Here is a 23,619-nt window from a genome sequence, read left to right on the forward strand (position 1 = left end):
CTTGCCGGGAAACAAAGAGAGGCTCTTTGCAACAGCATCCTGCTACCTCTTAGCACTGTTCTTCTCGTGACTTGGTTGGAGAGGCAAAGTTAGAGGGGAGTTCTGAGCAAACAGATATTTCTACACCAGGCCAGAGGTCCAGGATCTCTTTGGGTGCAGCTGTTTTCTCAGTTTCCTTTTGTTGCTTAGATTCAGTTTAACACTTTGTCCTATTCTCAATCAGTGGGAATATAGTAACCTAAGGAGGAATGTCCTGTGTTCCCTAGCTCCATGTTCCTTAGAAGGGACTTAGGAATTATTTAACATCATTAAAATTGAGAGTAAAAATTATGGTGGCCTAGGGCAGTTGTCTGTATGACCCAAGTGACACAAGAGCTTAATGCCACTGAGATAGGTTTTGCAAAGTGCACTGGTGCCTTTAAAATGTGAGATATTAGTAGAACTTATTGTTCATTTTGGGGTGGAATAGGTAAATTGATACCCTTGAAGGGATATAGGAAATGGCTTTTCTTCTGCCATGGAGATGGCACCAAATGACCTGTGCTGAGACAGTTTCTTTTCCTGCAGGTTTATTCCCATGAGCTCGTCTGCGTCAGTGGAGAGGAAAGGATAGTTGTGCCAATTCGGGCCATCCCTGCCCGAGCTATCCTGAACTTCCCCGACGAGCTGGACTTCTCAAAGTGTCCTGTCAAAGGCAGCACCCGCAAGAGTCTGCTGATTGAGAATTCTGGTAGTCTGGCAGCTCATTACCAGCTGAGCACCGAGAGGTGAGGCAGCTCATCTGTCCTTGTGCAAAACACCTTTGGGGGATAACAGAGTTGGGAAAGAACAACAAAAGGAACCAGAGCATGGGAGCTGCTGCCCTGTGTCGCTGGCTGGAAATGGGCAGGATGGATGGCATCTGCTCTTGCTTTCGGTGTTCTTAGCAGGATGCAGCCTTTGAGCTTTCTCCATCCCAGATTTCCTGGGGGGTGCTGGGACATGTTAGTAGCTGGCTTGCGCCCTCCTGAGCACAAGCAGCTTCTGAAATGGGTACTCACCACTGTCAGCCAAACAGACCCATTCTCTGGGAGGACACAGGCACATGGCTTTCCAGTGGTGCCTGCATCAGATGCCCAACATGAGCTGTGTTGCAGGCAGCCGGTGCAGTTCCTGTTACTTAAAGCTGATCTGATTTCCCTTGTCAGCTGAGGGCATCAGTCCCCTCTTCTGTTCCGTGATGAACCTTTGAAAGCCAGTTTAATTCAAACACGTGCTTTAAATCTCTGAATAAGGTCGTGCCCCCTTTCATTCAGATCTCTTTTTATATACTCTGAAGTTCCTGTGTTTCTGCTGTTTTTTCATTTTGGTTTGTGTTAAATGTTTGCCAAAAGATCATGAATTCTTCATTGGGAACTTTCATAAATGTCAAGCTCCTCTAATGCCTATCAATACACCACATGCCCATAGGTATATGCACAGGTGTATTAGAAACATGAGACATTTAGTGAATGTGTGAAAAGCAATTGGGCTGCTTTAGAAGATAAAAGAAGGTAGAATAACTTTTTCTAGAGGGGACCTCTGGAAATTGTCTGAGCAAATACACTGCTCAAAGCAAGACCAGTGTCCGGGGATTGCAAGGGGCCATTGGGAGATCTGGAGTTGTCTTTAGATGCCATACAAGGAAACAAACATACAAATGGACTAGTTAAAGAGCCGAAGAAAACCTATTAAAACCCCTCCATGACCTTATCTTTTCTGCCTGTCGGGTGCAGTAGTGATTCATTGAAAGGGTAGATCTAACAGGATGAGAACTATCTTAAGGAACAGCTCACAATTAGCTCACTATATTGCTCTAATCAACCCGTAAAAGGCCAAAATTTATCCTGCCAGCCCCATCTCTTGGCAGTGGTTTTCATTTGGTTATTATAGCGTCAGGGATGTCTCCTTCACAGTCCTTCCTATCTGTGGGCTCAGGGAACAGCTTAGTGATGTTGACTGAAATTCAGAGGAGTTAAGTTTAACTGTAGAGCTTGTGTCCTTGGGTCTTGGGGAGCCAGGTCTATATGAGAGATGACTGCTCCAGCAGGAACAGAGGAGTCTGGTGGGTACAGCCTGGGGTGGGATGTAGGAGATGCAAGGGCTGATTTGCACTCAGTTTTTCAGCCCTGACAACTGAAACTTGGCTGGATCCTCTTCTCCTGGTAATTTGAAAATAAGAAGATATCTTCTTTCTCATGCAACGCCTGAAGTCACTCCCAGGAGTGTTATTCGCATCCTGCCATCTGAGGGCAGGAGTATGTAATATGGGGCAGGAGTGGGAAGGGAAGGGAAGGGAAGGGAAGGGAAGGGAAGGGAAGGGAAGGGAAGGGAAGGGAAGGGAAGGGAAGGGAAGGGAAGGGAAGGGAAGGGAAGGGAAGGGAAGGGAAGGGAAGGGAAGGGAAGGGAAGGGAAGGGAAGGGAAGGGAAGGGAAGGGAAGGGAAGGGAAGGGAAGGGAAGGGAAGGGAAGGGAAGGGAAGGGAAGGGAAGGTAGTGCTGAAGTGTGGCCAGGGACTCCCTTAACTGGCAGCTTCTCTTTCTGGCAAAATTTCTGACAAAATAATAAGAAAAAACTCCTGTGCCTTGCCCACACCAAGCACTGATCCCCCAAGCCCCAGCAGAGACCTGCAGCAGTGCTGGCTCACCCTCGGGGCAGATGTGGGAGCTCGTACAGTAATCGGGCTCCGGGGCTGCTGGGGCCTTGTCTTTCCTCCTCTCTCCCCAAAGTCTCACATCCAGCACATAAACATTGCTGGCCCAAGGCTTCTCCATCAGCCACTAGTGATGTTCTCACTAGTGGTAATGGAGCAGGTCAGGCCCATAACTGCAGCAATAGGTCCTTAGTGAGCAGAACCTGAAGCAAGTTCATCAGCTGTCACTACTGACATGAATGAAATTCAGCTTGCCAGATGTTCTCTATATTTTTGTGTATGATAAGTTCAGCACCAAACTCCCCAGAACACCCTTTCTGTGGACAGATTGACCACCAGCAAAGCGCTGAGGAACTTTTGTTTCCTCGGTGGGGCTGTGGAAGAGCACAAAGCCCAGCAACTTCTGGGCAGAAGCACATTTCACCTGAGCTGTCCCTGAGCATCAAAACACGGAGTCTTGTGTTTGTCAGGCAAGAACTGTTCGCCTGGTGACCAATCCTAATTGCTCCTGTTACATCCAAAGTGCACCAAGACATTTGCGTAATTATTTCCAACACATTCCACAGAGTTTGTCTGGTGAGCCAAGCAAACAGTTACCAGCCTGGATGACAACCCAGGGTCCCAGATTGCATTGCTGGTAAATACACAAAACCCTCCTGTTCTGCCTCCTCGATGTGCTCCTGCTAATGGTGCTTCATAGAGCTGGGATTGGATCCTTCAGATTGTAAATGGCATCCTCCTTTTGGGTCTTGTTTCCATGTCACTGTATTGCTCTAATCTGCATTTGCACTCTTTCAGAGTTTTGATTGCTCCTTTTTGTAGAGCAGCTTTCATTGAAATGCTGATAAAATGTGCTAATTCAGGATCTTTTCAAGGTAAAATAAACCAAAGAGCCACGCTGCAAATTCAACAGTAATTATTCCGTGGTCTTCAAGGGAAAGTTCCTTCTCCCTGTCTGATTCCTAGGCTGTAATCTCACAAGAGAGGTAGTGCCCTAACATTTGCATCTCTTGAGAGGAGGTTTATAGGTAGCAGGAAAAGAGAAATTCCTGAGGCAGTCAGTGTCAAGTTATGCATGCAGATAGCTCTTAACTCTCTCTGTGCTTTTCACAAACCATTCTCTGATGGGATTGCTGGCAGTCAGAAGGCTGGATGCAGAGTATGGGGGAGATTAGGTCGTTTTATCCCACAGGATCTTCTGAGGGCTGGATCTCCTCAGAAGTGGGTCAGTAGCTGTTTCTGATCCTGGCTGTTCCGTCTGTCTTGGCTGTAGTTTGTTTGCTCCCTGCTTGCCCAAGTGAGCTGAAGTGACCTGCACTGCAGAAGGAATGTCATGGCCAGATGTCCCCCCAAGTCCTGATCTCTCTCTTTGTGTTGCAGTCCTTTCTCCGTGGTTCCAGCCGAAGGAATTCTGGGCCCTGGTCACACCATGCAGGTGACAGTGGGATTTCACCCGCTGACGAGCGGTGACCATTTCGGGTCCCTGGTGGCGCGCTGCACAGGTGAGTGCTGGGCAATGCACGCGACACAGGACAGTTCTCCACCATCACTCCCTGTTCATCCCCCTCAATTCCCTCTAGATGTACCTTCTCTGTTCCAGCTCTGCCCCAAAGAAAACTGAAGTAGTTGGTGTTTAAATGGTTGATAAAGTGGATCCCCCCTAACAGGGCTAAGATTTTTGGAATTCTGTTTTGCTGGGTGTTGCTGAGTGGAGGAAGGAGGAACCCTGATTCTCCACTACTGTGTGGCTACGCCTGGGTGAAGTTTTATTTTACTCCTGGGCAGTGCTGTATGTGAGCTGCGAGGTCTCCGTCAGACTCTCTCCAATGCAGTGTATTTCTTGCACACCTCTGTCCTGTATGCCGCTTTTCCACTGGCTTGTCACAGACCCTTTTACTATGTTGCCCTCTACGCATCTATGTAGTTTTTGCCTAATAACACCTTCAGGCCCTCAAGTTCCTGTATGGTGACAAATCAAGACAAATTTTTCCTCGTCCCCATTTCCCAGGCCGTTCATGCTGTTGCAAACCTCTCTCATCTCCCATTTGATTTCTAGACTGAGGAATCCCATTCAGTCTTCGTATAGAAGCTGCTCTGTACTTATTAATCTTTCCTTGTCCTTTTTTATTTAATCTGAAATGCTCCATCTTGGTTTTTGAGATCAGAACAATATAAAATATTGCAAGACTGATGGGGCTGTGGGTTTGGACAGGGAGATGACGGTGATGATTTTTATGGTGTTCATTTTGTAGTGGTTTGTCATATTGCAAAGCCAGGCTGGTTGTGTTTCCTCTCCTGTGTCCCCTCCTGCTGTGGGCTGTCACTTCACCTGTTCCTCTGGGTCTCCTTTTTCTGCCCACATGCCCCCAGGCATATTTGCTTGTCAGCAACAAGGGATCCAAGGGATCAGGAGAGGCAGGAGTCTCGTGGGATGCGCAGGGGAGACCTCGGCAAGCCAGGATTGACCAGGGCTCCTCAGTGTCACCTGAAGGACTTTGATGCAGAAATCCCAGTGATCTGAGTGGGTCACCTGAGCACATCTGACAAATCCCACTGTACATACTGTCACCTTGGGGCCAAATCTCTACAAACACTCTCAGAAATAAGGTGGTTAAGGAGGTGGCCAGGACATCCTCACGCCGTACACACAGAGCTGTCAGGACGTGCTAAATGTACTGATCCATGGAACTGCTAATACATTTAAAAGCTATGACACTTTCTTCCGTGACCTGTGGTTTGCTTTGTTCCTTGTGCTTCCATCAGCAACTGAGCTAGCTGAGCAAAGACTCTGCTTTGTTCCAGGTGAAGAAAGTTTCTTCACACTCCTTCGCGCAGAAGCTGCAGATGTCAACATTGGGTTGAGCACATATTCCGTGAAGGTTGAGAAGACTTTCATCACCACAGCAAGCCACACAAGCATGTTCATCAGGAACAGGAGTAACATCACAGCCCACTTCCAGTGGAAGATGTTTCCTACTGAGGAAGCCGACAATGAAGAGAAGAGGAGGTTGGTTTGAAAGATACGTTTCAGTGAGATACATGGCCCAAGACTGAAACTAGTGCATGGCCTCAGGGGGGTGTTGGTGATTTTGAATGGTTTAGGCCAAGTAAACCATCCCTGGCATTAGGGTGCGTGTCCCTGGGCTTCAGGAGCTCAGCACAGCAATCCAGTTCCATTTATACTCCAACCAAGGATGGCATTTTGGGAAGGAAAGGTTGATTGCAATGACTGGATTTCCTCAAGTTCTAATTGGGCTTTTGCCTCCCTAATCTTCTTCCTACATGACCTGGCAACATCCTTCAACGTTTCCTGAGTTGCCAGCCCCTCTTTGCAAAGGCGATACGCCCTCTTTTTTCCCCTTAGTTCCTTCCAAATCTCCTTGCCCATCCAGGCTCGTTGTCTTCCCTGTCAGCTCACCTTTCAGCACACAGGGACAGTCTGTTCCTGTGCCTTCGAGACTTCTTTCTTGTAGTATGTCCATCCTTCCTGGACCCTTTTGTTTGTAAAGGCTGTTTCCCAAGGTCCTCTCCAAAACAGTCTCTTGGACAGGCCGAAGGCTGCCTTCCAGAAGACCAGAGTGGAAGTTTTGTTGATGCCCCTCCTTGTTTCACTGATTGTTGAAAACTCTGTTATTTCACAGTCACTGTACCCCCAGACAGTGGTGAACAGATGAAGTTCATTTAGTTCTTAGGGAATCTCCTGGTGATATCCAGTACCTGGATCCCAGGGAGGCAGCAGGCTTCCCTGTGGAACGGATCCGCTCGATATACAGGGCCCTCATTTCCCCTTAGAAGGGATTCACTTACTACCACTACCCTTCTTTTCTTCGTAATACTTGAGGCTGGGATCTGTCTGGCAGAAAAAGTGCAGCTGTCTCCAGACAGAATTTTCTCTTTTAGTGTCATCTGTCTGAGCCTCTGGATCCAGGGCCTCATACCTGTTCTGTCAGGGTGCAGTGATGGGGGTCAGGACAGGATTTCATTACCTCCTCAGCAGAAGCCCATCCCCATTCCCCACTGTCTCCTAGGTCTTCTCCTTCTGCCTGATCACAAGAAGGGCAGGGCTCCTCTGACTCCTGCTGAGCTTCTCTCGGGCTTGGAAGGGTGTAACTCCAGCAGTTTATTTTTGTTTCGCTCTCCCTAATGCTCCTCAGCCTTTCCACTTCTTCTTTACCTTCTGCCACTAGACAGAGCAGATCATTCACCTGCTCACACTGCACGCAGGTGTCTTTCACATTATCCTCTGATATTAACACCAGGCTCAGACCCTCCCTGCAGCCAGGGGCCTGGACAGCTGTGTCCTTCCTGGGGGGTTCTGTTTGAGATAGTACACTCTTGCTGGCGGCAGCAGCAGCAATGACTTTTGATCATTTGTAAACTTGCTGGGGGAAAAAAAAAAAGGCAGAAAGATGAAAGAAAAAAAAAGGCAAGCACCTCAAAACCAACCAAAAGACACAGCCCGCTACACAAGGAGGGTGGGTGGCTGCAGCCTTTCTGCTCGGCCTGCTTGTGTGAACTGCCACGCAAAAATGAAAAAATGCTGTGCAAACTGCCAGCCCAAACCGCTGTGCCAAAACTGCCGTGCCAAAACTGCCGTGCCAAAAGTGCCATGCCCAAACTGCTGTCCCCAAACTGCTGTGCCCAAACTGCTGTGCCAGAACTGCCACGGCAAGCGCCTGTTTGCTGCGGGCCAGGTCGCTTGCACTCCCCAGAGCCATTTTAAATCACCTGCAAAGGAACAGGAGGTCGAGCCTCACCCGCTTGAATGGATGGCAAGAGGGTCCTTTAGTGCCCTGGGCTTCTTGGTTCTCCACTGTTCTCTGTCTACTTACACAGTGTCTGACTTCCATACGAGCTCTGTATGTTAAAAGAAAATCCCATGACCTTCTCTGGCTATTTCCCTGGGCTGTTTATTTCCATTTTTTCTTACTTGCCTGCCTCAGCCTGGATCCCAGGTGATCCACTTTCCCCTCAGAAGAAACTGGGTTTTCTTTAAGTAAACTTCAACCTGGTTTTGGTTTTGTGGATTTTTTCCAATTACATTTGTTTTCATGCCAGTTTGTGTCCTAGACTGTCACCAGGACATTTTGTTTTTCCTTACTTCCAGTCTTAGGGATGGTGTTAGCTCTAAGGCCAACTCTCCTGCTGTCAGAGATGCTTTTGAGATCTCAGAGCAGAGAGGACTTTTTTTTATGAGAGAAGCCAGTGCAGGATCCTTTCACTCTCTGGCCATTCTACTACCATGCACTGGGATGGGACCCAAAAAGCTCTGGATCCTGAAAAGATGATCTCTCCAGGAATTTGCTGTCTCCCTCCTGCACCACGAAGTCCCTTCCCCTCTCACAGCCTCTGTTTTCATGCATATAAAACCTTGGATATCACTGAAGGGATGCGGTGCCTGAATTCATCAATTTCCTTTGGAAGTGCTCTGGGATGCTCTTGTGAAAGGCAGAGTAGGGAACAGGGCAGGTCCAAAATGGAAGAAGCAAAGAGCGATGCTGGTAACACGTAACCACAACCCAGCTTCGTCTCCCTTTCCCAAGGAAGTCCTGCAGTGGGTGCTCCGTGATCTTTATCTGCCTCCCCCGAGCAGCTCAGTGGTAGGAAAAGCCAGCTGAGGTGGCTGGTGGATTCTCGCTCAGTGTTGGCAGAGGCTTTGAGGCAGGAGATTCTATTGAGGGATGCTGGCTTTCCAAAGCTCTCCTGAGCTTGCAAGTGTGGAGTAAAGCTACCTACTGAGCTAGTGCACAACAAGTTATCTTCTGATCCAGTTGGGACCCTCGTGGCTTGGGGTCAGCCCTTGCTGGGGAGCTGCCGCTCCTCCCCAAGTGCTTTGCTCTCCCGCACTTCCGCTTCTCTCTGCAAATATATTAAATGACCTGCTGGCTTTTTCTCTCCCTGTGGCTGCAGGCAGTGTGATTTGCTGGAGCCACCACCAAAGGTCTGGATGGAAGACTTCGTGGAGGAGAAAAAAATAAAGAAGGTGAAGGGCTTTTGTGAAAATCGCACCGCCCTCCTGAGCAAAAAGGTCCAGGAGGAGAAGGCAAAGGTGCAAGAAGACCCCCTGCTGTTCTCCAATGACTTTTTTTCCATTGAGCCAATGGTGAGTGATAGCTGAGAACCTCATTTTCCTCTTCTTCCTCCTCCTCCTCCTCCTCCTCCTCCTCTTCCTCCTCCCGCCCACCCTACCCCCGCCCCTTCCCCCGGGTGCGGTCACTCAGCAGATCCTCAGCTGGCTCGGTGAGCTGAGAGGGAGGACATGGAGTTTCTGGTGCGGCTGCAGAGCTCACTGCTGAAAGTATTTCTGCCCTGCAGGCTCAAGGCAGGGCTGGGAGCCTGACAAAGCTGAGCTCTGCTGCCAGGGCTCGAGCTCAGGGCACTCCGTGTCCTTGAAGTGTCCACAGGGAGCAGTTTTTGTAGGTAGGGGCTCCCCCGACACGTGCTGCTGCGTGGGGTTCAGCGGAGGGTGTTGGAGCAGTGCCAGTTCACGTATCGACACGAAGCATGCAAGGGTTCGCTGGGAAAAGGAGGCCAAATTCAGCCCAAGGTTAATCGTAGAAATGCCTGTCCCTTCCTCTAACCACGACTCGCACTGTTTGTGAGTCTCCCAGTGTCGTCTGTGAGCCTGGACACAAGGGTGGGAGGTTATAATGGGCATTTTGAGTTCTCTTGCACACGGGGACAGTAAACCTTTTCTTCTTCTGTTTATGCAAGCAAACGCCCATGTCCTCCCATCAGCCAGAGCCCTGATTCTGAGTATTGGCATTGTGAGAGATGATGAATGCCTGGTGTCTGCACAGTGCAAAATGCCTTCTCATCCTGGAGTAAATCCTAGAATAATCCCAACCTCTGCTTTATTTCAAAAAAGGTTAAACTAATATTTTTATTTCCAAGGAAGGGGATCGTGTTCTTGGTTACTCCTATGGCCCATCTAAGGCCAAGAGCCACCAGTGCACAATGGCAGTTAGGTACCACTGTAGCTGACTGCAGCATGATGTGACCAGGAGCTTGTGTCAGAGCAGCAGGAACATTGTGGAGAGTGGGGGCTGATCAGCTGAGCATTGAGAGCGCCCAGTGGTGTGTTGAGCTGGGTTTAGAGTGTTTCCTTGGGCTCCTTATGTTGTTTACTCATCACTGATGCTCTAAAGAAAGGCTTAGAGGAGTGGTTGAAAACAAGAAGTGTGAAGTTTGAAGATAAATCTTTTTCTGTCTCTTTCTGTTTCAGGAGGGAGAGATTGGGCCACGTTGTTCGGCTGAAATCAAGGTGACCTTTAAACCCCTGGAAGCACTGAAGTATCAGAGTGTGGCCTACTGTGACATCTCAGGTACAGCTCCTTTGCCCTGCTTCTCTCACCCACAGTGAAGCCATGGAGCAAGCCCGAGCCCACTGGGCTCCCATGTAACTGCTGGGAAGAGTTCCTGGTCAGCAGGGCAGTGCTGGCACATCCCCAGTGTCCCTGCAGCTTCCAGGGAGTCTCCCATGCAAGGCCAGGGCTCGGAACACCTGTGTCTGGATTGCTGATCCCAGAACAACCCAGGCAGTGCAGGGAGATGTTTTCATGGCACGGCTTTGCCAGCATTTCCTCAAAGGCCAAGGAGCTGCAGAGCAGAACAGCTTTAGTGAACAAGCACTAAGCCCCTCTAGACCACTGACCTCCAGGATGGGTCCATTTGACGTGGATCCACCATCAGGCAGTCGGAGCTGAGTTAGAAATGTGCTCCCTGAGCCTGGATCACCTCCAGACACCACCAGGCCAGCAGGGGCGGAGCCCCGCTGAGCCCAGGGTGTTGGTAGAAGGACCACCCTTGGCCAGCACCTGCTTCTCTCCCTGTGTGGGAATTGTCACCTTGCAGCTCTCAGTCTGTGCAAACAGAACACAGTGCCGAGTGTCAGAAGTGGAGGACAGCAGTCCTGTGCTGCTGGGCCAGGTGGTTTGGCAGTTGTTGCCTGGCAGTTTGCCAGGTAGCAATTGCCAAAGTCTTTGTGAGCTTTGTGCCTTCACTGAATGGATTTCAAAGCTCCTCTAAGTGCATGGGGAGGAAACCCTAGAGTCATAGTATGTTAAGGATGGAACGGACCTCAAAGACTGTCTAGTGCCAAGGCCCCTGCCATGGGCAGGGACACCTCCCACTAGACCAGGTAGCTCCAAGCCCCATCCAGCCTGGCTTTCAACACTTTCAGGGCTGGAACCTCCACAACTCCCCTGGGGAACCTACTCCAGTGTCTCACCACCTCACAGTAAACAAATTCTTCTTAATATCTAACCTAAATTTCCTTTCTTTCAATTTATACCTATTACTCCGTGGCCTGTCACTACAGGACACCAGAGATGTTTTAAACTCAGCAAACTGGTGGCTAAAATTGGAAACCAGCCCAAGGAATGGGTTAGAAATTGCAAGTCAGCCCCAGGGGATATCTCCTGAGGGAAGAGAAGGGTCCATATCTTCTGCTGCAGCATCAAGAGCTGGTTGCATGCAGCTCAGAATCAGGGACTAGCATTGAGGCAGCCTGGAAAATCCAGTAGAACAGAGGGAATTATTGTACTGAAATGGACATCTCTCCCCAGGCCGTGAGAGCAGGCTGGCCCTGCGCCTCAGAGGGGAAGGCTGCGGACCCTTGGTTGAACTCAGCTGTGATACCCTGAACCTCGGGGAAGTTTTTATCGAAACCGCCCACACGCATGAGGTGAGCACCAGGGGATGGGATGGATCCTGATGGCTCCTGAGGCAGCAGCAAGCCTGGTGGAGCTGTGGAATTACTGGCAACCTGGGCAGTTGTGAGCAGGGAATAGCTGATGTACTGGTCAAATCTGGGGGGGGGGGGGGGGGTCAGAAAGATGTGTCTGTTGTTCATGAAGCCCCAGTCCCTTCTTTTGGGCAGCCTTCCCTAGGGATCAGCTGGGAGGCTTCCTGCAAAACAACCCCTTTTGACCCGACGCTGGGTCAAAAAGCTGTTCAGAGGCTTTTGTGGCAGCACCAGACACAAGGCACCTTTCTACTGGGCTCTTCAGAAGCGGCTGGGACAAACTGGCTACATTTGAGCTTCAGTCCACCGCAAACAATTTTCAGTCAAGTGTCTCCTGCTCATTCCTGGAAGTCACAGGAAAGCCATCCAGCCTCCTGGCTCAGTGCAGGCCCTTGCAAAGGGCTTGAGGATTCTTCCCCGTGCTGTCCAATCCCTCACCACACTTCAGGCTTGGTGCATCTCTGGCTCTAGGAAGAGAAAAGTGTTCCTGGGAATAAAGCAAGAGATTTTTCTACCTATTTGCCTCCCCCCTATTGGGGGTCAAGTTTGCAAAAGAAAAAGAGAGAGCAACTGAAAGAGGCAGAAAACGAGGCACTACATCATGCCAGACACTTTCAGAAAGTTTGGCTGTAGAAGAGAAAGACACGTTGAGTTTTCTTACCAAAAGATGGTGCTGTCTGTACATTTTGATGTTGATGCCTCCTTCTCAGTGTATTGTTTTCACGATATAGGAAAAGGTAAATGCGTAGATACGGTACTGCTGGAGCTGCGCTGACTGGGGCAGCAGCAGCTCTGTGGTGATTCACTACGCAGCTGCAATCACCCCACGTTGCTCTCAGGGCCAGGTCTGAATGAGCTTGGTGATACTGACCAGAGGTGGACTGCTCTGTGTCCGTGGGATAACGCCAGGGTGACTCCAGTTATGTGGAGTTATGTGAGCTTCGCATGAAAACCCAAAGGCAGAACTTGTCCTGTTGTATTTTTTTGACTTCTGCCGTCCAGCAGCACAAAGCATCTTCTGCCTTTTCTGGGTGTTAATTGCGCCATTAGAAAATAACTCCCAAGAAGGGAAGATTTCACGTGTACTTGCATTTTGTTTTCTTGCTGCTGCAGGTGAAACTGATGAACAAAGGAGTTGTTGATGCTCCCTTCACCTATATCCCTTCAAACACGAAAGTGGGCTGCTGCTTCAAGTTTGTACCCGAGGAGGGCCTCATTGCACCAGGTGGGATCCAGACTATTCAGATCTCCTTGGATGCCGCCGTGTTGGGGCGGTTTGAGGAACCATTCCAGTTCCGTGTGGCTGGATCTCCTACGCCTGTGATCCTGACCATCAAGTAAGGACTCTGGGAGCTTACTCTGGGTGGGCACATCTGTAGCTGTCTCTGGGACATCTCTCACCTACCTCATTTTGGGGCCGGGCAGAGAAAAAAGATGTTTCCTGAGGTCTCAATCTCTGCTCTGATCCTGGCATTGCCTTAGTGTGGGGCTGCCTGCTGCCCCGTGTGGTACTCGGGAGCTGGAATGACTCCTCCCTGCAGGGATCTCCCTCTGCCTTGGGCCATGGCAGGCAGTGGCATGGATCAGCTTTGGGCAGTAGCTGCTCTGGGATGTCCCCCCTGAACACCCAGCAAGGCCCCCAGGGCTTTGGAGATGGGCCAGCCTGGGTGCTTCTCCACCAGCAGCAGTGTTTTTAAAAACTTCTGTTAATAATCCATCCCAAAGGGGCAGCAGCAGCCTCAGCTCACCTCTCATGGCCATGCATGGAGACAGGCTGTGCTCCGAGCTCCTGTGCAGAGTGCTCTGCTACCTCCTTTCCACAGCCAGGAAAAGGCTGATGTGGGAGACAGGGAGCTGGATGTTGGTGACTTTTAGTGCCTGTCTGCTGAGTTCAAGGCCAGGGGAGGAGGTGTGGTAGATTCAGGACACCCATGTTTGGTTGTTTAAGCTATTGCTCTTGGCTGTGCCAGCTGGTGCACTAGTGACAAGCTGGTCCTTTCCTCTAGGATTCATCTGTCCACTGTGTAGAACTGTTAATGCTCTTTTTAGAGGATGTTTGGGGCTCCCCTGGCTTCCTGTCTCAAAACTCTGTCTGTAATGATTGTGTGGGTCAAAATCTCCTAAGAAAGCTCCTCCATGGGAACACCAGTTACAGCCAAGTAGCAAAGCAGGGAACCTGTGGCGGGAAAGGCTGGTTACAGAAGTTTGTGGGGACACCTTTATGTCCATCCCATTACAGATGGGGAATCTGAGGCACGGAGCCACGTCTGGGTGGGTGTTCAGGGTCCCTCATGGGACCACCAGCAACTTGGGGGCTTTTCCTGCCTGCCCTGCGTCCAAAGCCCCATCAGTGGCTGTGGGCTGCTGGCCTCTTGGCTTTAGCTGCCTCCTGTGCACATGGACGCTGTGCTGAGCACATGGTGGTGCGTTGATTTGAAACGCACGATGCCCCTGACACCAGGTTTTATGCCCCCAAGCCACGACAGCCGGCGGCTTTGCAATTCCCTTTAACGTAACCATTTCCTTCTGTGTCCCTGTCATCGCAGGGGGTGTGTCGTCGGGCCGACTTTACACTTCGACACCGATGAGCTCGACTTCGGTGACATCTCCTTTGGTGAGTGTTCCCTGCGCTGGGACGCAGCGGGAGGGATCTGTGTGCTCCAAAATGGAGCACTTGAACGTAAAAGCATCCAGCACTGCTCATGTTCTGCCACAACAGCCTCTTCAGGGTGTGAACTGCAGGTGCCTCAGGTAGCATTTTGCCATTGTGGGATCAAATAGGAGCAAGTATTTTCTGGTGTCTCCGTCCTGGTTTAAAAGACAGATTCTGCCAAGGAAGGTGGCAATCTTCATGGAATGGAATGATGACCCTCCTCTCTCCAAATTACTATACCTTTGGAATTACAGGGCTTCCAGGCAAAAATATGGAAAAGGAATAACAGTCCTTTACTAGAGTATATCAGGATAGCACAGACAACAATGCAATGCCAGAAGTTTCCAACCCGCCGAGTCCCGTTTTCCCCTTTGGTGTAGTTATGATCACAGGCTGGAGGAGCTGTGGGCTCTGGCAGGGCAGTGATTCCCTCCCAGCCGGCACGGGCAGGGAAGGAAGGAGGAAATCGCTGCTTTTGCAAACTACGGGCAGCAGGAGATGTGGGCACTGGCAATCGGGAGCAGGCAGAAGCGGGGAAGGCAGGCAGGTTCGATCACGGTGCTGAGCCCGGCGTCAAGCGCACGACGTCCCGCAGCAGCACGCTGCCGACCTTCCCGAGCCCCGCGCGGAAGGACGGGAAGGTCTGCCCCCTGCAAACCTCGGCTCTGACTTCACAACCGCCCGCGGCATCATGGCACAGCTCCCAAAGAGCCCCGGACGGAAAAGCCCACCCGCACAGCCGAGACCCCCCAAACCCCCTGTATCTCCCTTCCCGGACCGAGGCCAAAATTCACTACGAAACCTAAACTCGTAACAATGAAGTTGTTGAACGTTTTAAGAAAACGAATTGCCTTTCCTGAGCTGCTTCTTCCCCACCCTGCATCACCACTGAGGCACTTGTTAAGTTGCCTTTTGAATAAATGAAACAAGAAAGGCAACAGGTAGAAACGCATTCCTAAGGTCTCTTCAGCTGAAGGCAGCTGTTGTATCTTTGCTTCTGTTTAACTGTTGTTGACTGTTGTCTGCATGTGGTGACCTCAGTCTCATTTGAGGTTTTGACATCTGTGTTTGTCCCTTTTGTGCCTGTCTTGCCTCCCTGCTGGAGTCCCTGCTGGAGCCGGCAGTGATTACTGTTGATGGGCACAGAGAAGCTCTGGGCTGTGCCTGCAGTTGTTTTTTTCCCCCACCTGTGTTCAAATGACTCTTGGTGAGCAGGCCTGGGGAGAAGTCTCCTCCCCACAGAGCTGGCCAGCCAGTCCACTGCAGAGCGGGTTGTGGCTGGTGTCCGGGCTCTGCAGGACATCCCCACCATGCGTGGCACTATCTCTGGCTTTCCAATATGGAAAGCAAATCTCAGAGTTAAGGTGGGGTAAACCCTTGCAGGCAGCAGTCACAGTGAGTAGTATGGGTGTGATGTCCCCACTTGCTGGGTCAAGGCTCGGGTTTGCCTCCAGCTGAGTGGGCTCTGAGCTGTCACATGCCCAGTCTGTTTGGCCCAAACCAAAAGACGCCTTAAGAATTCTGCAGAGAGAAACTGTGTTAGGGTGCTTTGCATCACGTTCTGGTTCCTGATTCCATCCTCACTTTGTTTTGCTGTAGCTTCTTCTCAATGACGACTCACTGTTTATATATCTTGAAAAGGGTAGGAGTGTTGGCAGACTTAACAGGGAATTTTACAGTTTGAATTTTCAGAGGAAATGCTCGGTCTGGGTGCACAGTCATCGGTGAGAAATAACTGGTGCTGGTTTGGGGCAGGTGAGGGAGCTTCTCCCCATCAGAAAGAGAGAAGCTTGCAGTGTTGAGCAGGGCTAAGAGCAGGCATTTTCAAGGCTGCAGTCTGGAATCAGTGTTAAAGGGAACTAAGTGACGACTAATTCCTCTTGCAGCTTCTCAGTAATCTGTAGTTCAGATAATAAAGAGCCAAACTCCAATCACGCTTTCACCCTACCAGGGTATTCCCACCAGGAGTCACGACATAACTGGTGCCTAAACGGATATTTGTGTCCTTTTCCTAGGCTTTCCCTGCACCAAGACCTGTCGCCTCACTAACACCTCGCGGGTGCCCGTGACGTTCAAGCTCCGCGTGTCGGGCGATGGCACTCAGCCTGCTGTTAGCAGCTTTGATCAAATACTCAGCGACAGTGACCCCTCCTGGAGGGAGGGAATTCATTTTTCTGTGAAGCCACGGGAGTTTACAATGAATCCCAGCGAGAGGACCCTCCAATCCCAGGAACACCAGGACATCGAGGTATGGGAAGAGTCCGGCCATACACACTTCAGCAGCGGGTCTGAAGCTTCACGGGAGTGTGGGAGGGCTTTAGCTCTGATGCCAGCTCTGATCATCGTGTGAGCGAGGATCTGCACTGGCGTGGGGCCTCTGTGAGCTGGGTTACTCGGGACGTTCCTGAAGGAGCACTGATTTGTTTCCAAAATCACAAGCTGAGATCATGTACCATATGGTCAAGTACTGAAGGCATTTTGGTGTTTTTGAGAGCAATGTCTTCGATTGCAAGTGGGCAGAGGACGGACGAGGACCAAAGGTGGCTGTTAGAGAGATGTCATTATATAAAGCAGTTTGCTTTTCTTCTTGGTCTCATTTCTCCTGTCCTGGGGAGTAGAATGATTTGTGTTCACTGCAGGGATCTCCAGTGAAGGCAAAAAACTCTGCAGCCATGAACTGCCCAGCACCTGCTGGCCCACGCTTTGCCTTCAGCTTCCCGCTGTAAAGCTGAACTCATTCTGTTCAAGTCAGGAGATTTCCTCTGCATTTATGTCATTGTAGTCAGATGAAAATTTGCCCCTTAATTTGAATACGGTGCTGCACAGAGCTTTAGTCTAATGTTTTCATTTAGCTGACCTATGCCCCGATAGCAAGGTGTGCTTAACAAATCTGGTATTTGCCAGACGGCTTCTGTTACTCTTCGAGACTGTGCTCTCCACATGGAGCGGCAGAAGAATTAGGGCAAAATCCTCCCTTTTCTTACCACAAAAACTGGAGGACATCACACGTGAGTCGTGACCTTTTGTAAGGAAGAATTTACTGCTCTTCTCTTCCACCAGGTGACCCTGTGTTCCAACACTGTGACGGAATACAACCGGAAATTGCTGGTGGACCTGGAGTGGTTTGGCAAGGGAGTGGCATCACTGATCATCAAGGCCAGGTACCAGCACTTCCCTGGCCTCCCCCAGCACACTGCCTTGCACAGGGTGTGCTGGCTGCAGCTCCCAAGGAGACGTGTTGTTTAATGACCTCATGTTCTGCCCAGCTGGACATGAGAACAGCAGTGCTTGAAAAGCAGCCTGTGGTGAAAAGGAGCCCTGCTGACAGCCCAGCGTGGTCCTGGGTCGTTTTCTAAAGGGACCAGGAATGATATCATTTATTGACCTGGTGCTTGAGGTGAAGCAGATTTCCCAAGGGCCTCCTCGCCTTCTTCCTGCAAGAGGTGGAGTTGTGCTGGGTTGCAACCAGCCCGCGTTGGCTTGGGGCACACCAAGCAGTCTGCTGAGGGTCAGGGTCTGGTTCTGTTAACGAGGGCACGTGACAGTGGGGAAATGGCTCACAGCAAGAGAGGTGAGGGCAGGATCTTAGGAGGGGAAATGAGTCCTTGATGTGGCAGGTCAGCTCTATTTTTTCCCCTTCTCTCTGCTTCCTGTTTTGAGCTTTGATGTTCTCAGGCTTAAAGCAAAAGTTGTTCTTGCTCCAGCAGAATTCCAGGCTGCTGTGCTGCTCTAGGTGTCAGTTTAATGACAAGAGGGATGCAGTTCCCTGGTGCTGTTCCCACTCCCAGGCAGAGCCATCTCGTCAGTGCCTGGGCTGCCATGTTTTAAAAGCAAGTGCAATTGGGGACAGTCAGTGTTTGGACCTGTGGAGTGGAGGACCAGGGGAGTTGTAGGAACTGGGAGGGAGTGATCTCCCACTCTGTGGGGCAGGTGATGTCTCATGCCCTCCAAGGCTGGGGCAAACAGCTGAGTTCTCAGGCAGGGAAACAGCACCATGGGAGAGAAGGGAGTCATTTTTACTGAGATACTAGAGTCGTGTGTTCCTGGAGCCTTAATGAGCACTGATCCCTGTTGGGAAGGCTCCCCCAGAGCTCATGGATCACTGGGACTGTTCCAGGAGTTCTTGCAAACCTTCTTGAGTAAAGGAGGGGCTGAGGCAGCTGTGGGACCAAGTGCTCTGCCTGGGGCACTTGGCAGCCTCTGGGTGCTGCCTCTCAGGTTTTGCCCCTCCTCAACAAGACATGTTTGAGTGGGAAGACTTTGCAGGCAATTTTTCACCATAGGGCTGTTAAATGTGTATTTGACAGTGACAAATGTGTTGTGCTCCATTTCACAATCTTTGGGGGTAAATGTTCTCCATTCTCTCAGTATCTCTGATTCCCTTGGGGTCATCTCTTTGCCCAGATGTTTCGTTCCTGAGCTGCAAGTGTACCCCCAAAACTGCGGATTCCATGAGTGCGACCTGAAGGTGCCATTCGAGAGGAAGTTCTTCATTTGGAATAACACCCACCTTCCTGGCTGCTACGGGCTTATTCCCCAGGTTTGGCATCGCATCCACCTCCTCCTGTCAAATATTACTGTGGAGATTATTAGGGGGGAAAAGGGTTGGGATGAGACCTTGGTGGTTTCTATTCAGTCTTAAAGATCTGCTGAGAACAGGATCCTACCTGAATGTAAACTTTAGGATGCAGTTTAATCTCTTGAGGAAAGAGCTTACGTTCTAGTCTTCAGGGTGTTTTCTTGTGGGAGATCTTTGAGGGTTGTGAAAAGCTGCTGCATCCACAGACACCAGTGCCTGTGCTGGCAGCCTCCTTGCAGAACCCCCTGAGAATGCTAAGCCTACAATTCTTGCACCTTGTTTGTGCCTTTTACCTTTGTCCTGGGGATTTTTAAAAATGTGTGTAAGTTGCTGTTGGGATGGATGTTGAGGAGTTTAAAGTTTCTTCAGAGGTCCCTCTGAAGCTGGATTTGATTCTGTCCCTTCTAGGAACCCGAGGAGGACTCTCCTGTGCTCTACTCCAGCCCCAGACCCTGTGGGATTGTCCAGCCTCGGAGCACTGCAGAGATTCCAGTTATGGCTGAAATCCAAACATTGGGCAAGCATTGCACCGATGTTTGTATCGGCGTGTTTGGGGACGCAAGAAACCCACTGGTGAGTGCAAGGGGAGGTGTGTGCCTTTGTGCAACTGGTCCTGGCAGGGTGCACAGTGTGCGGGGATTCTTCCGGGGAAAAGAGGCACAGGCTGCTGTGGAGAAGGACAGCAGGGACTGGTGGCATAAACAGCTCGTGCCTTATAGGTGGCAATGTCAGTGTCTGACCCAGAAGGTAGTTCATCTAAGCTGGAATTGAGGATCATTTTAATTACTCTTTAAAATGCTATTAACTTTGGAAACACCTTTTTTAAAATGTTACCTCTCAGCACAAAAGAGGATGTCAGAAGATTTCTGGGAACCTTGAGCTTTCTGTAGAAGAAAGGAAAGCTGGCATTTGAAGAGTAGTTGCAAGGATTTAAACTTACATTCAAAGATGGAAATGGTGATGCCAAATTCCCTGGATGGCACCAAACATCTGAACCTGGGCCATTGTGGCACTGCATGTAAACCAGTCAACAGGGAGGACAGGCAGTGCAGGCTGTGCCAGGGAGCCTGAAGTTTGACTAAACACTTGCTTTCAACTATCAGGCTGCTTACCTTAAAGAGAAGGGTTTCTCCCCACCAGAATAACCAGTTGTTTAACTGTCAGCCTGATCTTAACTAGAGATTTCTTGCAAAGCTTCTACCTTTGGACCAAAAATTTGTAGTTTGAAAGTTTCTCTTTACTTAATCCTTTTCAATTTGGAGGTGAATACATAAGTTTGGTTTTTTTTTCCCCCAAAATCCCAGGATTTCAGCTGGAAAATGGTAGCTGTCCCTAAAGAAATAACTTGAGCTGGGTTGAGCTGTTTAAGCCTTTTTAGGTTTCCCTGTTCGGGTTTGATTTTTTTTTTTTTTTAATCTTTCTTGCCTGCTTTCTGTAACAGAGAACAGAACTACAGAGCTTTGGACGGCCGTCAGCAGTCTACATAAGTCCAAGGCTGATAGAGTTCGGCAGGATCCCAGTGCTAAGGCCTAATTCACAAGCTTTTGGCCTCTTCAACGAAGGTCTCATCGATTTAGACTTCAGGCTAGAGATTGTAAGTATCTGTGGGGCTGTTTTCCAGGGAAATTGACTGGTTGACCTTACAAGCAGCCATGACTTGGTTTTTATATGCATCGGCCTGTGTGAGAGGAAGCGAGATACTCCAAGATTCCATCTGGGTGAGGCAAAAGGAACCTGGCTCTGGAGTGGTTTTAGCTGGGGCACTCCTCAGTGAAATCAGGTGCAGAGATGTTGGAGCAGAAATTCGTCTGGATTGTGTTGACAAGTTCTCCCATAATTTTATGGAAGGTCTTTAGCTGTGTGTGTCACGGTTTTTGAGCTCTGAGATCAAGAGAAACCTGTGGTCCTTTGCTCCTCGGAGAGCATGGGTTTCCCTGTGCTTTCCCTGTTCCATCTACATTTGCTTTGTGCCAAACTGCTGTTCATGGTAGAGAAGAGGGTGTGAGGTCTGTCCTCAGACTGCTGGTGGGGAGGCAATTTTCACACCTGCTGTGGGTCAGGCCAGTTGGGCTGTCCACACAAAGACATGTGTGGGGGTTGTGCACCCCCCCAGCCTGTGGTCTCTGTGCCTTTGAAGAGCATCTTTGGGGACCGGCTGCAGAGAATGGCTGTTTAATATGTGAAGGCTGCATAGGGCAGAGGAGCTGGGGCTGCTCCCCTGGCAGGGAGAGCAGGGCTGCTGCAGCCAGGAAGGGCTTGTAGGCTGGGCCTGGGGCTGGGTGGGATGTCTGCTGGAGGGGGAGATCTCTGAGGGGCTTGAGGTCTGTTCTTCTCCATGCTGGGTGTGTTGAACTTGGAGCTGGTTAAAACCTGATCCTGTGGACTTGTTTGTGTCTGTGGATAAAGCATCAGGCCATGTGGGAAAGTCCAGCCACAGCCTCCTGAGCCAAGGAGGAGGGGCATGATTTTTCCTCTTGCTGCTTTTCCTGCAGTTTGGGGGATAAATGTAACCTTAAAGTGAGGGATTTTTCCAGGACAGCTTTCTCGAACTACACAATGAAATTCTGCCTTCCACCTCTTCAGGGAGCAATGCACCTTGGCTGGGTGGGCCTGGTGTGTAAAGGATGGGCTTCACGTGCTCGTTCCAGGGCTGGACCTGCAGAGCTGCGTCTGTACAGCTGTGCTGGTGCGGGGCCTTTCCTCCCTCCTTTGGGCAGCTTCCAGCTCTCTTGGCCAATCTGTGAAGTCCATGAGAAACCAGAGGACACGAGTTCTTAGGAAGAGTGGGCCATGCCCACTGAGCACGTGTCATCCAGTTTTCCCTCTGCTTCCTTCTTTCCTGCTCTGCTGTAACCATTCAGAGGTGACTTTTTCAAAGCAGAAGGCCCTGGGGCCCCTCTCTACAGCGGATGATCAGTGGGAAGTGAGGGCCTCGGTCCTTTAGGGGACGTTGAAAAGCATTGAGGGCCTCTTGGGAAAGGATAGTTTGGTGTTGGGGTTTTGCTCAACTGGTTTTGCAGAGATATTCTTCAGGCTCTCAGCAGTGTCTTCCAGCTGTGTGGTTTCTGGAGTGGGATTTGAGCCGTCATGACTTCCTCTGGCCCTGAGCCTTTGTGAGAAGCCAGGAGAGAGAAAGCAGCTTTCCTTGGCACACACTCCAGAGAAGGACTGGGGAAGGAACACTCTCCTGAGGATAAGCGTCCCTTGGGTTGGGCAAAACTGGGTTAATTAGGTGAGAGTCTGTTAAAGGAGGGGAAAATACAGGTTGTATAAGCTCTGCTGTTCCCCAATACTGCAGCTTAAATTTAGGGAAATTAGGCCTTTAGGATTTTTATCCTCCTCTCTTTAGTCTTCTCCTTTTCTTACACCCCATAAGAGACCAGGGTGTATGGTTTCCATCCTAAATGCATGTTATGCTTGTCTTACAGGCTTATAAACCACACTGCTATGTTATTGAACCCAGGGAAGGAGTGATCCCCGCCAGGGGTGAGGTTCCTGTGACTGTCACAGCAACCCTGGATGACACTGGGGGTTTTGCTGATGCTCTCCAGCTGTTCATTGGGAACAGACTTTGGACCACCTCCACCCTCCTGGCTTTTGGCACTGGCACCACAATTGTCACAGACAAACCACTTGCCCCGGAGCTGAACTTGGGATACCAATTCAGGTAGGAGATCTCCCACTCCCACCTCTCCTTCTGTCTCAACAAGGAGCAGTTTTGCTGTAGTCCTTCAGGCAAGATCTTCTTCAGTGTTCAAAGACCCTGACTCCTTCCCTGAAGGCAGAGATACCTTTAGAGACACGTGATGGCCAGTTGAGCGTTGTTAGATACCCTCAAAAACCACCGAAAGAGAAACCAGTTGCTCAATTGCCACTGAATTGCCTTCAGTTCTAACACATCTATGTCCTCACTTGGTCAAGTAATAGTCTCGCAGGCTCCCCCAGAACAAAAGGTTCCCGAAATGGCGCCTGGATGAGGCGGGCCCTCCGTGTGGCTGCGGGACCAAGGGAAGATGGCATCGCACCCTTCCCTTCCAAAATGGCACCTGCCAGGCAAGCAGGGGCCCTGGGAGCAAATGGACAGGAGGGTGACGACCCCCCTGGGAAGGCAGGAGCCCGCAGAGCAGTTCCAGAGGCAGATGGAAACTTGCTGGTTTGTGTGGGGCCTGCAGTGCCGCTGCCAACGCTTCCTCACGCTGCTCGTGGGCTCTGCTGCTGCCCTGCCTGCCCAGGACTGATGCTTGTGCGGGAGGCCAGAATGTTAGGGTGCCCTCTCAGGTGCATCACCTCTGGGTTTGACCGGCAGCCTCAGGATGGCTTAAAATATTAGCAAGGCAGCATGATCAGAGGTGTTTGAAAAGCAAAACTGTTTTCATTAAGGTGAAAATAAAAAACCATGCCGAAAAAAAGAGAAGAAGCTATGCCAAGTGCAAGGAGGACCTTTGCACTTGCTACAACACCCCAAAAATGCCCTGAGGATCTTCCTCTATTCTCTTAAGTATGTAACAATCAAGGCCGGATTCTTGGCATCCTGCCCAATAGAAATAGGAACAGGGCTTGAGGCACAGTCTCAAAGATCCAACAGGTGTCTCCGTCCTGGCACAAGGCCAAAAACGGTATCAAAATCTCTGGGTTTTACCTCATAAGTGAAACAAAGAATGGAACCCAAATCCTTCCCTTAAATGGAAGCCTCCTTGCCACTGTGGGGCTGCAAACCCTACCAGGTGAGGTACACTTCTACACAGGACCTTGCTCATTTTCCCATTGCCAGCGGAGTTTGCAAAGTTCACTTCAAAACAGTTTCTGATTGCGAAATGAAGTTTCTACAAATGACCACCGGTGCAAAACCAAAGCTTCTATGAACGAGAGAGCCCCTGCTCCCCTGGTTTCCTCTCCTAGAGCAGACAGATGATTTCTAGCAGCTTTCTGGGATCATCCAGAAACTTCCTCCGCGCTGGCTTTTAAAAATGC

At 50.2% G+C, this 23,619-nt stretch overlaps 1 protein-coding gene across 1 annotated transcript in view; it reads left to right on the top strand.

Moving 5' to 3' along the window:
* LOC136296091 (hydrocephalus-inducing protein homolog) overlaps nucleotides 1-23,619 on the top strand; it is a 72,457-nt gene that overhangs the window by 6,438 nt on the left and 42,400 nt on the right. The window contains exons 4-17 of the mRNA XM_066194914.1: nucleotides 568-767; nucleotides 4,051-4,172; nucleotides 5,473-5,677; nucleotides 8,581-8,773; nucleotides 9,896-9,995; nucleotides 11,238-11,356; nucleotides 12,530-12,753; nucleotides 13,963-14,030; nucleotides 16,085-16,317; nucleotides 17,130-17,230; nucleotides 18,474-18,609; nucleotides 19,057-19,221; nucleotides 20,090-20,242; nucleotides 22,077-22,315. Coding sequence (XP_066051011.1) covers nucleotides 568-767; nucleotides 4,051-4,172; nucleotides 5,473-5,677; nucleotides 8,581-8,773; nucleotides 9,896-9,995; nucleotides 11,238-11,356; nucleotides 12,530-12,753; nucleotides 13,963-14,030; nucleotides 16,085-16,317; nucleotides 17,130-17,230; nucleotides 18,474-18,609; nucleotides 19,057-19,221; nucleotides 20,090-20,242; nucleotides 22,077-22,315 — 2,258 coding nt within the window. The remainder of the gene's footprint in view (nucleotides 1-567; nucleotides 768-4,050; nucleotides 4,173-5,472; nucleotides 5,678-8,580; nucleotides 8,774-9,895; nucleotides 9,996-11,237; nucleotides 11,357-12,529; nucleotides 12,754-13,962; nucleotides 14,031-16,084; nucleotides 16,318-17,129; nucleotides 17,231-18,473; nucleotides 18,610-19,056; nucleotides 19,222-20,089; nucleotides 20,243-22,076; nucleotides 22,316-23,619) is intronic.

This window comes from Chamaea fasciata, unplaced genomic scaffold (genome assembly GCF_029207755.1).
Source record: "Chamaea fasciata isolate MVZ Bird 193981 ecotype frontalis unplaced genomic scaffold, bChaFas1.0.hap1 SCAF_12, whole genome shotgun sequence".
Classification (NCBI taxonomy): Eukaryota; Metazoa; Chordata; class Aves; order Passeriformes; family Sylviidae; genus Chamaea; species Chamaea fasciata.